General features: G+C 37.8%; 4 protein-coding genes across 5 annotated transcripts; 2 read left to right on the forward strand and 2 right to left on the reverse strand.

The window, feature by feature from the left end:
* Nucleotides 1–897: 897 nt before the first annotated feature.
* On the forward strand, nt 898–2,437 carry LOC110863642. Its single transcript, XM_022112996.2, has 2 exons — nt 898–1,348; nt 2,044–2,437. The coding sequence occupies exons 1-2, from the start codon at nt 974–976 to the stop codon at nt 2,383–2,385; spliced, it is 717 nt and encodes a 238-aa protein (XP_021968688.1). The 5' UTR covers nt 898–973; the 3' UTR covers nt 2,386–2,437.
* LOC110843313 lies at nt 2,402–5,961 on the reverse strand. Its single transcript, XM_035846140.1, has 6 exons — nt 5,725–5,961; nt 5,468–5,572; nt 5,323–5,387; nt 3,318–5,216; nt 3,010–3,244; nt 2,402–2,942 (listed from the first exon to the last, which is right to left on the reverse strand). Exons 4-6 carry the CDS (start codon nt 5,214–5,216, stop codon nt 2,929–2,931), a joined length of 2,148 nt encoding a protein of 715 aa, XP_035702033.1. The 5' UTR covers nt 5,323–5,387; nt 5,468–5,572; nt 5,725–5,961; the 3' UTR covers nt 2,402–2,928.
* A 1,917-nt stretch (nt 5,962–7,878) lies between these two features.
* Nucleotides 7,879–11,908, forward strand: LOC110843420. Its single transcript, XM_022089421.2, has 7 exons — nt 7,879–8,393; nt 8,475–8,744; nt 8,822–9,024; nt 9,114–9,276; nt 9,337–9,448; nt 9,517–10,152; nt 11,513–11,908. Exons 1-6 carry the CDS (start codon nt 8,201–8,203, stop codon nt 9,521–9,523), a joined length of 948 nt encoding a protein of 315 aa, XP_021945113.2. The 5' UTR covers nt 7,879–8,200; the 3' UTR covers nt 9,524–10,152; nt 11,513–11,908.
* Nucleotides 11,737–15,543, reverse strand: LOC118433941 (kelch-like protein 41b). 2 transcript variants are annotated; one of them, XM_035846462.1, is made up of 7 exons: nt 15,150–15,543; nt 14,919–15,041; nt 14,629–14,840; nt 14,421–14,546; nt 13,965–14,170; nt 13,758–13,904; nt 11,737–13,490 (listed from the first exon to the last, which is right to left on the reverse strand). In XM_035846462.1, exons 5-7 carry the CDS (start codon nt 14,066–14,068, stop codon nt 13,004–13,006), a joined length of 738 nt encoding a protein of 245 aa, XP_035702355.1. In that variant the 5' UTR covers nt 14,069–14,170; nt 14,421–14,546; nt 14,629–14,840; nt 14,919–15,041; nt 15,150–15,543; the 3' UTR covers nt 11,737–13,003. Both variants share the same exon structure in this region, with proteins under 2 accessions (XP_035702355.1, XP_035702356.1).
* Between the last annotated feature and the right edge of the window lie 46 nt (nt 15,544–15,589).

The raw sequence follows: 15,589 nt of genomic DNA on the forward strand, positions 1-15,589 counted from the left end.
TGGGAAACCATAATATCCAAAAGCGTTATAAAGAAATCTGTCCAGTCAATTCCAAGGCGTATTTCTGCTCTTATTGCATCGAGACGAGGTGCTACGCGGTACTGGAAGCAGTTTATCGAAACAAAATTGCCGTGTCTTTGATAATGACTTTTAAAGTTAAGGGTTGCCAATACTTCTTGCGGGTTAATTTCGCAAATTTTCCAACAAATTATTTAAAAACTGTGTTTATCCAATTTGAATCATTAAAACATGATTATAATCGAAAACTACATTATATTTGCTAAATGCTTACAAATTTGCATGCCAATTGTATAATGCATTCCAAGGTTATAGCCAATTTTATTTAGCTAGCGTGGGGGTTGCCAATACTTTTTCCATTGACTGTATCTGGCCTTTTTTTCTATTAAATTTTTTGCCAACGGTGAAAAGTCTGAAATACTTTTTGCACGAAAATTGGCGCGTACCACGATCAACCTGTGGCCGTCACGAGTTATGTCTTGTCTAATTGCCCGTGGACGAAATCTTGACAAAGAAGTTATGATTTCTAAACAATATTAATACCTTGTTAATCCATAAAAATTTCGAACAGATAGCTCTAATACTTTGGGATTTATTACCGGAAATGCATTCATGAGAACTTATGACCCCACTATGTACATATGTACATACAACATCTAGGAAGGTAATGGGAATGGGAATGGGAAAGTACTTATTTATAGTACACATGGACTGATCTATAATGTACAAATATATAATAAGTATGCTTAATGTCAGTGTATTTGATAATTCTTAATATCATGGGCTTGTCGTCGGGTGTTAGTGCAATTATCATAATCCCACTAATTGTGCAAACTTCGCAGCAAGCTATGCACTTTTCTCCCCCGTTCTTCCCGAGGTACGCCCAGTTTCATAAAATATTTCATCCAACCAAGTCTTATCAACTTTGTATAAACAAATTTGAATCCTAGATAAAATGGAAGTTTTCCAATTTTCAAAATTTTCAAAATTATCCATCATATTTTTATTTTCTGTCCTATATGTCCACTCCGCCCTAGGAAGAATCCCGATATCCTACAGCGTTCTCCCAATCACGGAAAGTTTAACCTTCATCGCGGCTGAGACAACGTTGCAATTTAACGATTCTTGCAAATGGGGAGACGAACTAAAGCAACGCGACGGATTTCGAAAGATACAGAATTTGACGATGGGCAGTGACGAGGAGCAGGTCATTCTGCACGAATCCATAAAACAAACGGAACAACAGGGCGTCTTTTTTTGCGGAGATGTCCGAATGCTTGTCTGCAACCAGGAGACAAGTAGATGCGTTTGTGGACAGACCCAGGCAGCGGTACATAAAATATTTTATAGAATTTAGAAAATTATTATTGAGCGTGTATCTACACGACAATATCTTACTGCGACTCATATAGCTATCTAATTTGCGAAGTTCAAAAATTTTTTATTGTGCGGGGATTCGCAAAATTTAATTTGACAAATCTGTGCAAACAGTTCTGTTATCATATTTTAATTTTCATGGATTATTTGCAATTTCTAAAGCATTTCATAGAGATGATTTCACGAATAATCTTGCGAAATATACAAACATGCCCCTTTGCTAGGTAAATTTACGGAAACAATTGTTTCGTTTTACAGCAACATCTTTGCAAAATCTCGTAAATTTCGCAACTTAAATATGTTACAATTTCCGAGATCCAAATGTCGACGTGAGTACGCTCATTATTTTTAAATATGTAGGTATCTTTAAATTGAAACAGAAAGCCCTTGTAATCTGTACTCAAGTTAAAAAGCTTTGACATATTTTTAACCTGTGTGAAAATTCTCGGTTAACTTAAGAAAAACTAGTTTCTTCCAAATTTTATAAATAATTCCATTGACATTATTCAGTGATATTTATTTGCTATTCAACATAAAGATTGAGACCTGATACCAATACTCAAAATTTTGATGGACGTACATATATAAAAATTAGTGTTTACTTTCCAATTTTCATAATTTTGAGGACAGAATATTCTATGCAAATAGGTCGTTCAAGGCGACGCCTACAAGCCTTCGGCCTATATCACGGAACAGGACGGCAATGGCGAAACGGTGTGTCGATGGGGCGAATCGACGCATTGTATCCCACCTGGAAACAAGTACAACGAGGGCCTTAATTTCTACAATGTCGAGCTGCCCCCACTCCAATGTGCTCACGGATTGGAATGTTTATCCTCGAAGGATGGTGTCAAATGCAGTAATGAAACGGTGAAAGGATACTTTGAAGATAAATTTGGTAAGGAAAATAAACCCGTGACGAACGGACTGCTCTGGGAAGAATTGTTGTCCGGAAAGATTTGCACGTGCGGAAAATTAAAAACAACATAATTTTCAAAAACTGAAATTGATGGAAATAAAAAAAGTTTATTAATATAAATAATACTATTTAGGAAATATTGCTTCCCATAACAAAGTCATTTTTAGGCCTTTTAAGATGGCCTTATAGATTTACCAAGAGGTTTGTCTGTCCGTCCGTCTGTGCGCACGATAACTCTCTTTAAACACAAGCTATCGACTTGAAATTTTGCACACTTCATCTTCGGGTCAAAAGTAAGGATGAGTTCGGAGATGGGCATGATCGGCCAAGTAGTTGGCCAGTGGGGGTCTTTTCCACCCAAATGTGTTGCCATTAACTACCAAGATGGTATAATGCCATCTTAAAAGGCCCCGCAAAGTTGCTTGGAGTAGGTTTTATACATAGTTCTGAAATCGTTAAGCGGTCACATGATGTGACTCACACTCACATCAAGAACATTTTACATGTCACGGATCAAATTGAATTTTTTCAACTTATTCGACATATTTACTATTATTTAAGTCATAAATAAAAAACAACGTATCGTATCTTCCACCGAAAATAGGACGAGAAACTTATCCAGAATTACCTAAAACCAAAAATTAACTTACTAAAATAACCAAATCTCATATCTGTTCGAAATTTGTAACACTTACCGCTTTCAAAAAAATTATATCCCATCAATGTCATTTTGTCTAAAATATGAGGTCCAAAAATCCGGGCCGGTTCCAAACATCCAAACGCCACGATGAAATCATGTTTCACAATTTCAATCCACTTCTTAATAAATGATGCACTCGACGCCCCATTGGTCAAATGAACCCACAAGATGGTCATGGATGAAAATACTGCAGGCAAAGGCATGACGGTCTCTTCAGTGACGAAGTGAACCTAAATACATATTTGAATACATAAATACTGATATTTACTGATATTTTGTCGGATTAAAAATATTGAATGCAACCTTTTCCAAGATGGTCAAAGCTTCTCGGTACATCTCCAATGCGACGAGTCTTGTAGATAGCCCCATAAATACTGGATCCATTAAGAACACATCCAACTTTGGATTCACTTTTTGTAGCGAATCCAACTCTACAATATTTCTTATAATTTTTTTGGCCATTTTTGGATTCAAATAGTTCCCTTGCACCGAACGTCGAATGGATTCCAAGACCTGCTTTCTCCGTTCCGTGATTAATGATCCGTCCTCCTTCCCCTGAAGCTCACAGAGGAGGCAGGTGCACGTGAATTCATACTCTCTAAAAAGGGCCGTCCTCTCTGGGAAATCATTGTCCGGATTGATGTACGCAATGAGGACCTCGTCCCCCTCTGAAATTGGTCTCGCGGCACGAACGAACATGAAATCTCCGTAAATATACCAGGACGCGTTGGCCTCGGAACATGAGTGATTAATGAAGGCCGGGAGCGTCCAAATCCCGCTGATGTCCGCGGTCGTCCCGAGATTCCGGGGGGAGAAACTGTTGAACGTTACGATCCGATAGATCTCCTGGACCGTTTGGAGGTCACCTTCTTTCTGGAACGGACGCAAATCTTCTTCCGCTCCAGAGAAAAGGTCGCGAAATTCCTGACTTAATTCGTTTTCGAGTGCGATTTTCTGCATAATCTTTTTCGTGATTTCTAATTTGGCGTCAGTCGCGTCAGTATCTTGATCGGGTTTGTGGTAGGCAAATGCTTTGCAGCACATGAGGAGCTCGCCAGCCTTGAAGGATTTCTTTGCCACGGTTCCAAAACCCTTTCCTGAAATCTCGGTGATTTGCAAGTACCCGAAAAATTCACCAATGTCGGGATTTTTGTGGTCATCTTCACACGTCTTGATAATGTTGACCATGTCGTAGATCCCAGTCTTACTGTGGATGTGTAATTGTTCCCCCAGATTTACCAGGTCGGACAGCGCGGTTTCCTTTCTCAGGTGTGGGAATGTTTTGAATTTGTTTATCAAAAATGTTAATCCTTTCTCGTATTTGCAGAGCCCCCAGAGAGCTCGAACGTGTCGGTAGATTCCTTTCATATGGCTGGAATCCTGCTCCAGAACGGCGGCAGTATCGATAAGGGCGACCCGATAGCAACCAATTTTGATATAAGTGGCGGCTCGATTCGATAAGAGGTCAATTTTCAGAATGACGTCTTGAGAAAGATCCAGTGCATTTGTGTAGAAGAGAATCGCGTCAAAATATTTCTGCTCGATGAATGCCTTATTCCCCGAGTTTTTTGCGGCGATGGCTTTCACTTCATTATCTGCCGAATTGATAACCCCGTTCCAGGAAAGAGTTGGAAATGTGGTGGCAAAAGTTGCTTCCGAAATGGGGATTATGTTGGCAGGTTGGTCGCATTGAAGGATAAGACCGCCATCCCGGCCCACCTTGAGGAGGGGGTTCATCACCGACAGGATTAATCCGACGGGGAGGAGAGACCTCAAATTGTCACCGGTCAGGTCGGAATAGTTGTAGAGGGCGAGTCGAACTGCGTTTTCACCTTCGGGGTCCTCCACAATTAGCAGGATTCCCAACGTCGCCGAGGGGGGAGCGATTACACGACAGAGGAAGAATTTGTCGGTAATTGTGTGGTTTAAATGGGCGAGCAAGGTAGCAATGTTGACACGGTTTTCCTCGAGGAGTTTTATTCCACTGTCGGGGTACGTGGGTATGGAAGGGACAAAATCCGTTGAATTGGGAACATCATCGGCATTTTCCAGCTGGACAAAACGTTCTTGATATGTCAAGAGGTGAGCCTTGCTAAGCCATAAGTGGTATTTTAATGAGCGTGTTATTGTGGGGCCGCTGGAACTATGACCACGTCCAACAGGCCGCCCCAAGTTGGCGAAAGATTTGACCATGTCTTCCATCTAAAAATACACATACATAATTCATGAGGTAAAAATTAAAAATGCATTAATGCTAAATGCGCAAGTTGGACTTGCTGGTTGAATTGATAAGCTCTATCCTACATACATTTATTTGAACTTGTACAATGGCAAATTTCAAATTCTTGCGGTGTGGAAGATTTTGAGGATAGCCTAAATAATGTAAACATTGTGTAATTCACGTAAACCAAATTAATACAATAGTTGAAAATTTAGCTTAAATAGGTTTTCACCTCTTCTAACTACTTAATTTAATTTAAAATTCGAGACCACCTCACACGTCCATCATTATCGACAAGAGGTCACACTGTCACAGGTTTCCGAGTGAGAAGACAAATCTGAAACAGAGGGAACAGATTAATTAAATTGGGCCCAGATTTTTGTTTAACCATCTTTTAATTAGTTGTAATTACGTTACACTGCGAAACAATGTCAAATTTTGTAAAAAAAAAAGTGGAGAAGAAAATAATATCAACAAAACAAACATCACCTGTTCACTGTTTGCAGCCTGGTTTTATACCCGGTAGTCAAGTTTGAATTTCCTTTAAATATTGGGGTAGCGTGCGCCTCAGTTGAGGTATTACAGTTGAAAAGGTCAAAATTTGACCTTTTAAGCATAAGGTTAAAATCTCATCAAATCGTTACCCTATCATAAGATTACGATTTGATGTCCTATGGATCCCAGATAACAGGTCGCTATGAATTCGCTTAGAGAATTCGCAGAGAATGTCGCGCAAAAACAGAGAACTCGAATTCTCTCAGATTTCTTTATTATTATCGTATCGAACTCGCATCGAATTCGGTAACTATTTTTATTTAAATTCGATATTAAGCTCATTTCAGAATTCGTAATGAATTAGACTCGAATTCTTAGAGAATTCATCTATAGAATTCGATACGACTTCACTATGAATTCTTATATTAATTCGCTGTTATTGTAGTGAGGAATTCTCCCCGATTTCGATAGGATTTCTTCTTACAGGAATGGGAGACTATAAACTGTTCGCCTTGAATCTCGAATTCGTAAATAATTCTCAGAGAATTCACTGTGATTTCTCTCTTTCACGCTTTTATTGTATTTTTAAGTAATTTTAGCTGCCACATTCAAATCGTTCCTCATGGGAAGGAGACGACTTTTTCAGTTGAGTGCTCGCCACAAAAGAAGACTTTTAAAAAAACCAAGTGAAATTTTCGAGGAAAATTTAAGTAACGACCTAGTCCAGGCCGAAGAAGAAAACATTTATTCAGAACAAGCGTTCGAGGAAGATCTGGAAGAAAGTGAAGTCGAAAGTAACACGAGTGAAGTAAGTTCAGCTGAAAAATTTAGCTCGGAAAGTGAGGGTGAAATTAATACTTTTGATATTAGACATAGTATCCAAAATTGGTCCCTTGAATTTAAAATTCCTCATAATGCAATTTCAAGTTTATTAAAAATTTTAAATGAACACGAGTGCTTCAATTACTTGCCATTAGACGCCAGAACTCTTTTAAAAACGCCAACGTTTACTCCGATAAAACAAGTTTCTCCTGGGCGATATTGTCATATAGGATTGACTAATGCAGTTAAAAAAAATTTTAGTTAAAATAATCTGCCATCAAAAATCGAACTGCTTTTTAATATTGATGGATTGCCAATACATAATAGTTCCACCTCCCAACTCTGGCCAATTCTTTGCAGTGCAGTTAATTATTCGAAGGTTTTTGTGGTAGGTATTTATGAAGGACACAGTAAGCCAGATGATGTAAATGAGTTCTTGCAAGACTTTGTTGATGAGGCAATAGAATTGACTAAATCAGGATTTTCTCAAGACGGTCGCAGTGCTCAAATAATTATTAAAGGATTTATCTGCGATGCTCCGGCCAGAGCCTTTATTACCTGCATAAAAAGCCACACAGGATACTATGGTTGTGGAAAATGCTCAGCAAAAGGCAAACATCTTGAAAACCGTGTTGTTCTTCTTAAATCAGATGCAGAATTACGGACAGATACATCATTTAGATCAAAAATTCAACCCCAGCATCATACGGGATTTTCAATTCTTGAGAAACTACCCGTAGATATGGTGGGTGGATTTCCTTATGAATACATGCATCTTATACTTTTGGGCGTGACAAGAAAATTGCTTAGATTGTGGACCGCTAGCAAATTTTCCAGTTTCAAACTTTCTCCACGAATAATTAAAAAAATATCAACGCACATTTCTTTTGTACACAGGAATTATAGTGCTTCCGAAATACCTTCCAGAAAATCACTATAAACTATTTTTGTGCCTATCGATTTCAATAAGAATTTTGTGCACAAATTCATCAGAAAGAAATATTTGCTATGCAGACTCACTATTAAAGTATTTTGTAGAAGAGTTTAAACTATTATACAGAAAACATAACGTATCCTATAATGTTCATGGGCTATTACATCTTGCTGATGACGTAAGATATTTTGGAAATTTGGATTTATTCAGTGCGTTTAAGTTTGAAAGCAAGCTTGGAGATATTAAAAGGTTCATAAGAAAATCATCATTAACTCTATCACAATTACATCATCGCCTCTATGAACAAGATCAAATCTCGCATGAGGCAAGAAGTTCTGAAAAAATAATTATAATGGGAAAATTAAATCCTGATAATACATACCAGAATATTAAATGTGATACGTTTCTAATTGCCCCAACCATAAAGAATGGCATCTTTCAAGTTCGAACTGGTGATGTTGTACAAGTGAAAAATATTACTCAGTCGTCTAACAATGATAATATTGTGCTAGAAGGTCAAATTATTTTTATCACTGACGAATTTAGTTCCCCGTGTCTGTCATCAAAGTTGGGAATTTATACTTCAAATTTAAACGAAATAATAAGTGACACAATATGTCTTTCTATTTCAGACATTAAAAGTAAGTGTGTGTGTATGCCAAAATCTCGTGATTCGTATATTGTGTTCCCGTTGTTACATACACAACCCAAAAAATGAGTCGCTTCGCTATTGTCAAATTCCCAAAAGAAAATAATGCCGTCGCAGTAGTCCCTAAATCATGGTTGAAGGACGATTGTTGTTATTGGCCGCCCAGAGGAGCTGACTCAGGCAAAATGGCGAAAAAAGATACAGCTCCAGATACTGATAAGTGGTCAAAATGTGAAGCGATTGTGATACAATATTTTGGTATGTAAAAAATACTTCATTGGCTTATATTTGTACTATTCATTGCAACAAACTAATCAATTCATTTTTAAATTTGCCTAGACGACTATAAGGATGCCAGAAAAAATTTGAATCCAGCAACAATTTCATCCGATCTGGATTCCAATGACTCAGTCCGTAAGGAAAAGCCGACCCATGAACTTCCCCTCCCGGATTTAGATGAGGACGTTAACGGACAAGATGACATGGGAGGAAATTCATTAATTGCTAATGACGATCATCAGGGGGGGTCATCTTCATTTGTTTATATTATTGACGTGCAAAAGGAAGAGAAATCAACTCAAACCGCAGAATTTCAAGATACTGAAAAGCGTAATTTTTTTGGTTGATGATTTTAATGCCCATTGCTATTTAAATGGTGTTTATTTAATGTCGAATTTATTTTTCAGTTTTCTCGCGAATAGATGCCATTGATTTGAAACTAAAGGAAATCATTCAGATGCTAGTACCAATTTTAGCTAGTAAACAAGTTCCAATTTCTGCAGAAGCTTGCCCAGAAATAAATAGCCTAAATTTTCCATTAAAATCAGAGGAAGAATTAACTAACTTTTCCGAGCTTTTGCTTTCAATTTCCCAAGCTGCACCAACTATGGTATTATACCTCTTTAAAATTATTTAAACTAAATAATGTTATTACGTTTAATTATATTAATGATTATGTGAATTTCTATTTTGATTCAGATTGAAAAATTAAAATCTGCTGGTGGATCTGAAGTGGCTACCGTGGTCGAGAGTATTCTCAAGAAGCTGATGACTGATGAGTTGCAAGCTAAGTATAGTCTTTACGGAGCAAAGGGAAAGAACTCTTTGGTGAAAGTTAAGGGGTTAAGACAACTCATTAAAGGTATTTTAGCATCTAATTAAGCAACACTCTAAAACATCTAAAAAAATATGTTAATCTCAGATGCGGTGGCAGCTCACCCTAGGACTCCAAATTATCCAGACGAGGGCACAGTTGACGAGGAAATACAAAAATCCCTTAAGAAAGTCGCAGATAGAGTTGGGAAGCGTATGAGGTACAAAATACTATCGATAATAACTGTTGCAAAAGATTTTAGAAATAATATTAGTATATTTTCAATAGGAAGTGACTTGACGTCGAGGCAAATTTCACGACCCGGGTCATCTGATTATTCAACTTATATTAATTTTAATACAACCATGTCAGGCCAAAATGAAACATGTTTTTTTTCTGATAGGGGCGATCAATCTTTTGATGACACACTCTTTCAAATATATAAAGCCCAAAATTCATCGTCTTGGTGGAAGCGAATAGATTTGAGACGCTCCCATTTTTGTCGATTCCCACCCATTTTTATGTATTTTATTGGCAATTTTTCTTGGGTTTGAATTTATATTTTGAACGAAGGTCATTTTTACTCACATGAGTGAGTAGAACTTTACACGATTGACGCTTCGAGGTCAGCGGAGAAGTAGTTTTCATCATCCATGACGTCAAATTTCTGGGAGTCGATTTTAACATTTTCTCAACAAGTTTTCCACAAATTGCTTTGGCTCATCCTTTTTTAACTTCATTGTATTTTGGCGCGGTTTTTGTTTTGTAAGTTTTGAAGCCCACCTTATTGGGTTTGATCTTGCTAAGATAGATAAGTTTCTGAAATTTTTACTTGTCTGGGTGTGACCCTCACGGATATGTTGGGGTTGCCTCCAAAAGATTTTTTCACGTTTCTCGTCAGTATATCGGTCTAATGGCGGACAGGTAGGCAAAGCCAAATTTTATATTTGCATTTTCACGATCCTTAGATATCTCTACTAGAGATTCTCTAGTGTATGACTAATTTTGTCCAGGTCATCCCCTGAAGAATGAAGTGGTGACGAGTCCTTTTCTGATTCGAGAAAAATACTTTTTTGACCGAGTGGCAAACTAATTTTTCCACTTCCTCCAAATTTTGTGCTGTCATTTCACTCATCACAAAACAATTCCGGATTTATAGTTGCAATTTTCTAGCTGTCGGTTGTTTTGGGCGTCATTTTCTCCTTGTGCAAACCATAGCTCGCAATGAACCATGGTCCACTGGACCAAAATTTTCCATCATGGACCATGGACCACAATTGTCCATGGTCCATCTGGACCATGGACCATGGACCACAAAAAAATTGGTCCATCGATGGACCATGGACCATGGACCATTTTTCAAGTGGTCCATCGATGGACCATGGACCATGGACCATTTTTTAGATTGTCCATCGATGGACCATGGACCATGGACCATTTTTCAAGTGGTCCATCGATGGACCATGGACCATGGACCATTTTTTAGATTGTCCATCGATGGACCATGGACCATGGACCATTTTTCAAGTGGTCCATCGATGGACCATGGACCATTTTTTAGATTGTCCATCGATGGACCATGGACCATGGACCAATTTTCAGATGGTCCATCGATGGACCATGGACCATGGATCATGGACCATTTTTCAAGTGGTCCATCGATGGACCATTTTTCAAGTGGTCCATCGATGGACCATGGACCATGGACCATTTGTGATGGACCATGGACCATGGACCATTTGTGATGGACCATGGACCAATTTATTGGGAGCTATGGTGCAAACAAGTTCAAAACCAGGTAACGCAAATGACTAATAAACCATTGCAAACGAAATGTAGCAAAAGGGTCACCCGATCTCGGGTACAAGTGACAAGAAGTTGTCACTTTAACACAATTGATTTAATTAAAAAAAACCTTAATCTAGATTTAACTCACAAGGGACACTCACGACCTGTCGTTTGAGTCCAGGGTACCCACTATGTTTTTTAGAATTTACTAGGACCCCCGATGAAGGATTCATTCATATTTCCGTGTAAAACTCATATTTGGCGACGTGGCGTGGCGCCAAATTCGCCAAAATTGAATGTTTTTATTTTTGAAACCGCCATAACTTTTGAAATCCTGGACGGATTTTCAAAATTTTTGGCAAAAATCATGACAAGGAGTTCAACTTTCTTATTCCATGAAATTTTTTCTAAAATTATCGCTTTTAACTTTTCGCAAACTTTTCGGGTTGTTTGACTGGTACGTGGGGTCTGACTTTGTCGCCACTTCATTCACCAGTTTGACCGATAATTCCAACTTTATGGTCAACATTGCTTTGTGGGCGGATGGAAAGAGGGGCTTCACGGTGGGGTCACCCTACAAGAAATTGAGCCAGGATATCTTGCACGTTGTGGAGAAGCATTTAATCGAGGAGGGATTTCAAAAGGAATATTTCGTCTATTTGGATTACGACCTGTGTTGAAGTGATCATGATTGTTTTTTATGCAAAAATTGTTGTTCTAGTTCGATTACTTAGGTTTTGGCATTTCAAGTCATCAACTTGTTAATCAACACAAAAATATTTGACTAAATTAAATCCAAAATTTAAACAATTGTCAACAATTGACAAACCTGGTCCAGTCTGAAGCCAAGCATTTGGAAAATATGGTAATAAAAAAAGACATGAACTTTCAATGAGTTGCAAATTTATTCCTGTTGTCAAATAATCTTTTCACCGAGCTATCCTTAACACGAGACTCTGTAACGAGGCAAACTGAAAAACTAATTACTTTTCACCAACGCAAAAATCCTGACGCCATGGGTCGTTTTCAGTTAGAAATTTGCCACGATCTGCTTAGAGGAATGAAATATTTGCACTCCAAACAAATTTTACACTGTGACTTGAAGCCGGATAATATTTTATTTACCATGTTTGCAGTTAACTCGTTGGAGAAATTTTGACGAAAATGGGAAGCACAGATTTTTTAAAATCCCGTGGCTTGTCCATGACTTTTGATGCAAGTATGAAAAATAAATTTTGCATGTACGGCAGGGAAAATCTGCGCTATCAAGCGCCCAAGGTGTGACTTGGTGAGGAAAAAACGACCCTCAGCTCGGAAATTTACTCGATAGGTTTAATCATTTTGGAAGTTTTGTTCCCATGCGATCAGAATTGAGCGATCTGGCAGAAAAATTGGTTGTGAATTATGGATGAAATAGCTGTACAAGAAGTGATATTTGGATTGAGATCATTTCTGCAAAGTGAGGAAAAGGACAGGATGACGGTACAAGAGTTTCAAATGTTTGATCTAGACTGGCTACATTTGCATAATTTCGGTCGGGTCAAAGTGCAAGAAAGACTTAGAGAAATTCTTGGACAAGCGGAATGATTTTATTAATTGTATCGAAATCAACTTTATTTCATAATAATAGCAATTAACACATTTCACTTATCTAAATGTATTGAATCAATCTTAAATATGTATGTTGCTTATTGCACAGTAATAAATAAGCCATGTATAATTTATTACGTTTTACTTCATTTTTTTGGTTAAGTTAGATTAATTTGTAGTTTGGAATATTTGCAGAAATTTCATGTATATACATAAGTATGGACATGACATCCACGGCTTCATCATTAGGAAAATTTTTCTCAAATTAGTTGAAAAATTAAATTTTATGGATTTGCACCACAATTAAATTAAAACAAATCCTAATCAATTCGAAGAACGTGTTGAACAAAAATGGAACATATAAAATTGAAAAGGAAAGCATACTTACTTAGGTATATCAAACCGCTTCAACTTCGAGCATCTCAATAAAACCGCACGCCAGACCTAGTCCCACCCCTTCTGGTCGTGTTACCTCAACTTGAAGAAAATTTCCTAAAGTCGTAAACTCTCCATAATTTGTGACCACTCGGTTGAACATGTTTGCAGGGAACACGTCTTCGTTCAGGTTCAAATTAACTCGATCAGTTTGGCTGTAATTTCTGCGATAGTTGTAGTAGACCTGACCAGATAAGGTCACCACGAGTTTAGTCCAACCGTCCTGCTGCACCATTTGGTAGGGTGGTTTCAAGCAAATTTTCAAATGGTCCTGTTCACCTGTCGCGCAAATTTCGTTGTCGAGCTTACACTCCGATTCACTCCCATTGGAAATTGACAATGTGGCTTGCACTAAATCGTACAAATATTTCGAGCTAGTGCTGTTAACTTGCAAAATTGTTGTGGGAACCGAAATGGACTTGAGGAAAACATTTTCACTGGCACGAATCCTGAGAAACAATTACAGCCAAAGTAAATACTTGTCTGTATATTATCAAGTTTTATTGACTATTTAATAACCAAAGCTGTGCTTGTACATATATGTACTTAACTCGTTGGTAACTTGCGGCATAGTTAAATTATAATAAAATTGGCACTATAAGTTACCAAGGAGTGGCATAAAAAAACTGTTACAAACTTGAGCAGCGATCCGGACAGATGAAGAGATGCGCAAAATTCGCAAATCTTTGAATACGAATAGATGTTCAAATACTTACATTATTGTCTCTGTGCCATTTGCATTTCCGAATGAATCGACGTTATCAATTGATCTTTCGTTGCCAGCAACGGCGCGAGTAATGACTGTCTCTCCACTAATGAAGTTGCGAGGGCTTGATACAAATCGACCAGGTGGAAGCATGTTTCTGTGCATGGTGCAGATATTAAATTCCAAATTGGCAGATAGATAATGAAATTCTAATTACCTCCTCTTCGGTGGAACGAGGAAACAGGTGACCAGTTCCATTGACTCATCCATGTTAAGAAGCTTCTTAGAAGTCACGTTCAGAGCAAATTCGGCAGGGTCCATTAGTGGGAAGCGGACGTGGCTCAACGGTTTGCGAGACAGGTTTTAAGATTCTCGACGTTTGCAGGATCCAAATTTTTTCGAGTGCACTCGGCCACACCCCACCTGGATTGATAAGTATACTTTAATTTACAAAATTAACTAAGGAGGGGATTCACTATTTCTTACGTATGGTTCGTATCGCAAAATAGTTTCGAAAAAAACCTATAGGTCAAACTTAGTAGCGCAATTTATGATGACAAAATCTTTCGACGCTTACAAAATCGCGTAACCGTCGTAACTTATTTTACGATACGAAGAACACTAAAGGATGATACACAAAGGAATGATAAATATGATTATGATTATTTCTCACCGATGTACTGCCTCAAAAACCTTCATTTCATTCAAAACTTTAAGCGAGTCCTGTTGTATTATTTCTACCAGACATTCTAAACGTAGCTTGGCGAAGTCCTCGCATTTCAGGATTGTCGCGGAATTCCTACGTTCCGTACGAAAAATTAAAAACAATGTGAAAAAACCAGAGTTCGATAGCGGTCCAAATTAATTATGGATAATCATACTCGCAAATAAAGTTCAGCGTGGACTGAATAAAATCCCCGTGAGCGTATTCCATCCCACTTTGGAACAAGGCGAGCACATTGTCGAGGGACAAGTCCCCCTTCAAAACAGTCGCACACTCGTCCCTTAACCCGGAAACTTCATACTCCGTAGCGAGCTGCATTAGTTCCAAGGCGTCGACCATTTCCACGTTTGATTTCCCAGTGTAAAAATACTGGAAATAAAATAATAACGTCGTAAATGGTGAGTAATTCCATACGTATAAAAACGACAAGCTTATTTAATTATTCACCTGGAGAAGAATTTTAAAAATACGGGTGTCCACATTGTCAATAATTAGCTCTTCGGTGGACTTGGTTATCTTGCCATTTAGCACTTGCGACCCAGCCTGGAGGAAGATTCGATGGACCGGAACCTATTTATTTATTTATAGTAGACCATAAATTAATAAGATATAACTTATTAAGTACATACAAATTGTTTATAATAGCTAATTAATTTTTACTAATTAACGTCGACCAACCTTTAACCCTTCTTGACCCAGGACAAGGATCAGATCACTTTGGAATCCGGTCATGAGTAGATTTTGCAGTCGTTGGTCGTGACATCCAATCCATTCCCATGCGGAAACGTCATTTCCGTTTCTTGGAATAGCTCCATTGTCGCCCATATCGCCAATTATTACCTTACTCTCGAATTAATCTACCTACTTAATTAAAAGAGGATTTAATGTTAAGTTTTAAGTTTTAACCGAAACTCGAAATTAAATTTAACAGTTAAATTAAATCGTATGCATGTACAGACTGAAGTATCACTATTACTTATTGCTTCTTACTGCAATAATTATTCAAAGTTGAATTAAATGTGAAACTTTTCTAAAATAATTAATTTGCTTTGTGCTTACTATTAGTTGAAGTTAAATATGCATTTCTTGAAGGGGAGTGAAAGATGACAGATGCATTT

Source organism: Folsomia candida, unplaced genomic scaffold, assembly GCF_002217175.1.
Source record: "Folsomia candida strain VU population unplaced genomic scaffold, ASM221717v1 Fcan01_Sc001, whole genome shotgun sequence".
NCBI classification, from domain to species: Eukaryota; Metazoa; Arthropoda; class Collembola; order Entomobryomorpha; family Isotomidae; genus Folsomia; species Folsomia candida.

What these genes read in the sequence shown, in the direction of transcription:
- LOC110863642 (XM_022112996.2), top strand. Translation starts at nt 974, where the DNA reads ATGGAAGTTTTCCAATTTTCAAAATTTTCAAAATTATCCATCATATTT. An exon ending in GTGGACAGACCCAGGCAGCG is followed by an intron (nt 1,349 to 2,043) that starts GTACATAAAATA and finishes CTATGCAAATAG; the next exon opens with GTCGTTCAAGGCGACGCCTA.
- LOC110843313 (XM_035846140.1), bottom strand. Translation starts at nt 5,216, where the DNA reads ATGGAAGACATGGTCAAATCTTTCGCCAACTTGGGGCGGCCTGTTGGA. An exon ending in CTTTGACCATCTTGGAAAAG is followed by an intron (nt 3,245 to 3,317) that starts GTTGCATTCAAT and finishes ATATGTATTTAG; the next exon opens with GTTCACTTCGTCACTGAAGA.
- LOC110843420 (XM_022089421.2), top strand. Translation starts at nt 8,201, where the DNA reads ATGAGTCGCTTCGCTATTGTCAAATTCCCAAAAGAAAATAATGCCGTC. An exon ending in GATTGTGATACAATATTTTG is followed by an intron (nt 8,394 to 8,474) that starts GTATGTAAAAAA and finishes AAATTTGCCTAG; the next exon opens with ACGACTATAAGGATGCCAGA. An exon ending in ATTTCAAGATACTGAAAAGC is followed by an intron (nt 8,745 to 8,821) that starts GTAATTTTTTTG and finishes TTTATTTTTCAG; the next exon opens with TTTTCTCGCGAATAGATGCC.
- LOC118433941 (XM_035846462.1), bottom strand. Translation starts at nt 14,068, where the DNA reads ATGGACCCTGCCGAATTTGCTCTGAACGTGACTTCTAAGAAGCTTCTT. An exon ending in CTCGTTCCACCGAAGAGGAG is followed by an intron (nt 13,905 to 13,964) that starts GTAATTAGAATT and finishes CACCATGCACAG; the next exon opens with AAACATGCTTCCACCTGGTC. An exon ending in AATGGCACAGAGACAATAAT is followed by an intron (nt 13,491 to 13,757) that starts GTAAGTATTTGA and finishes ATTGTTTCTCAG; the next exon opens with GATTCGTGCCAGTGAAAATG.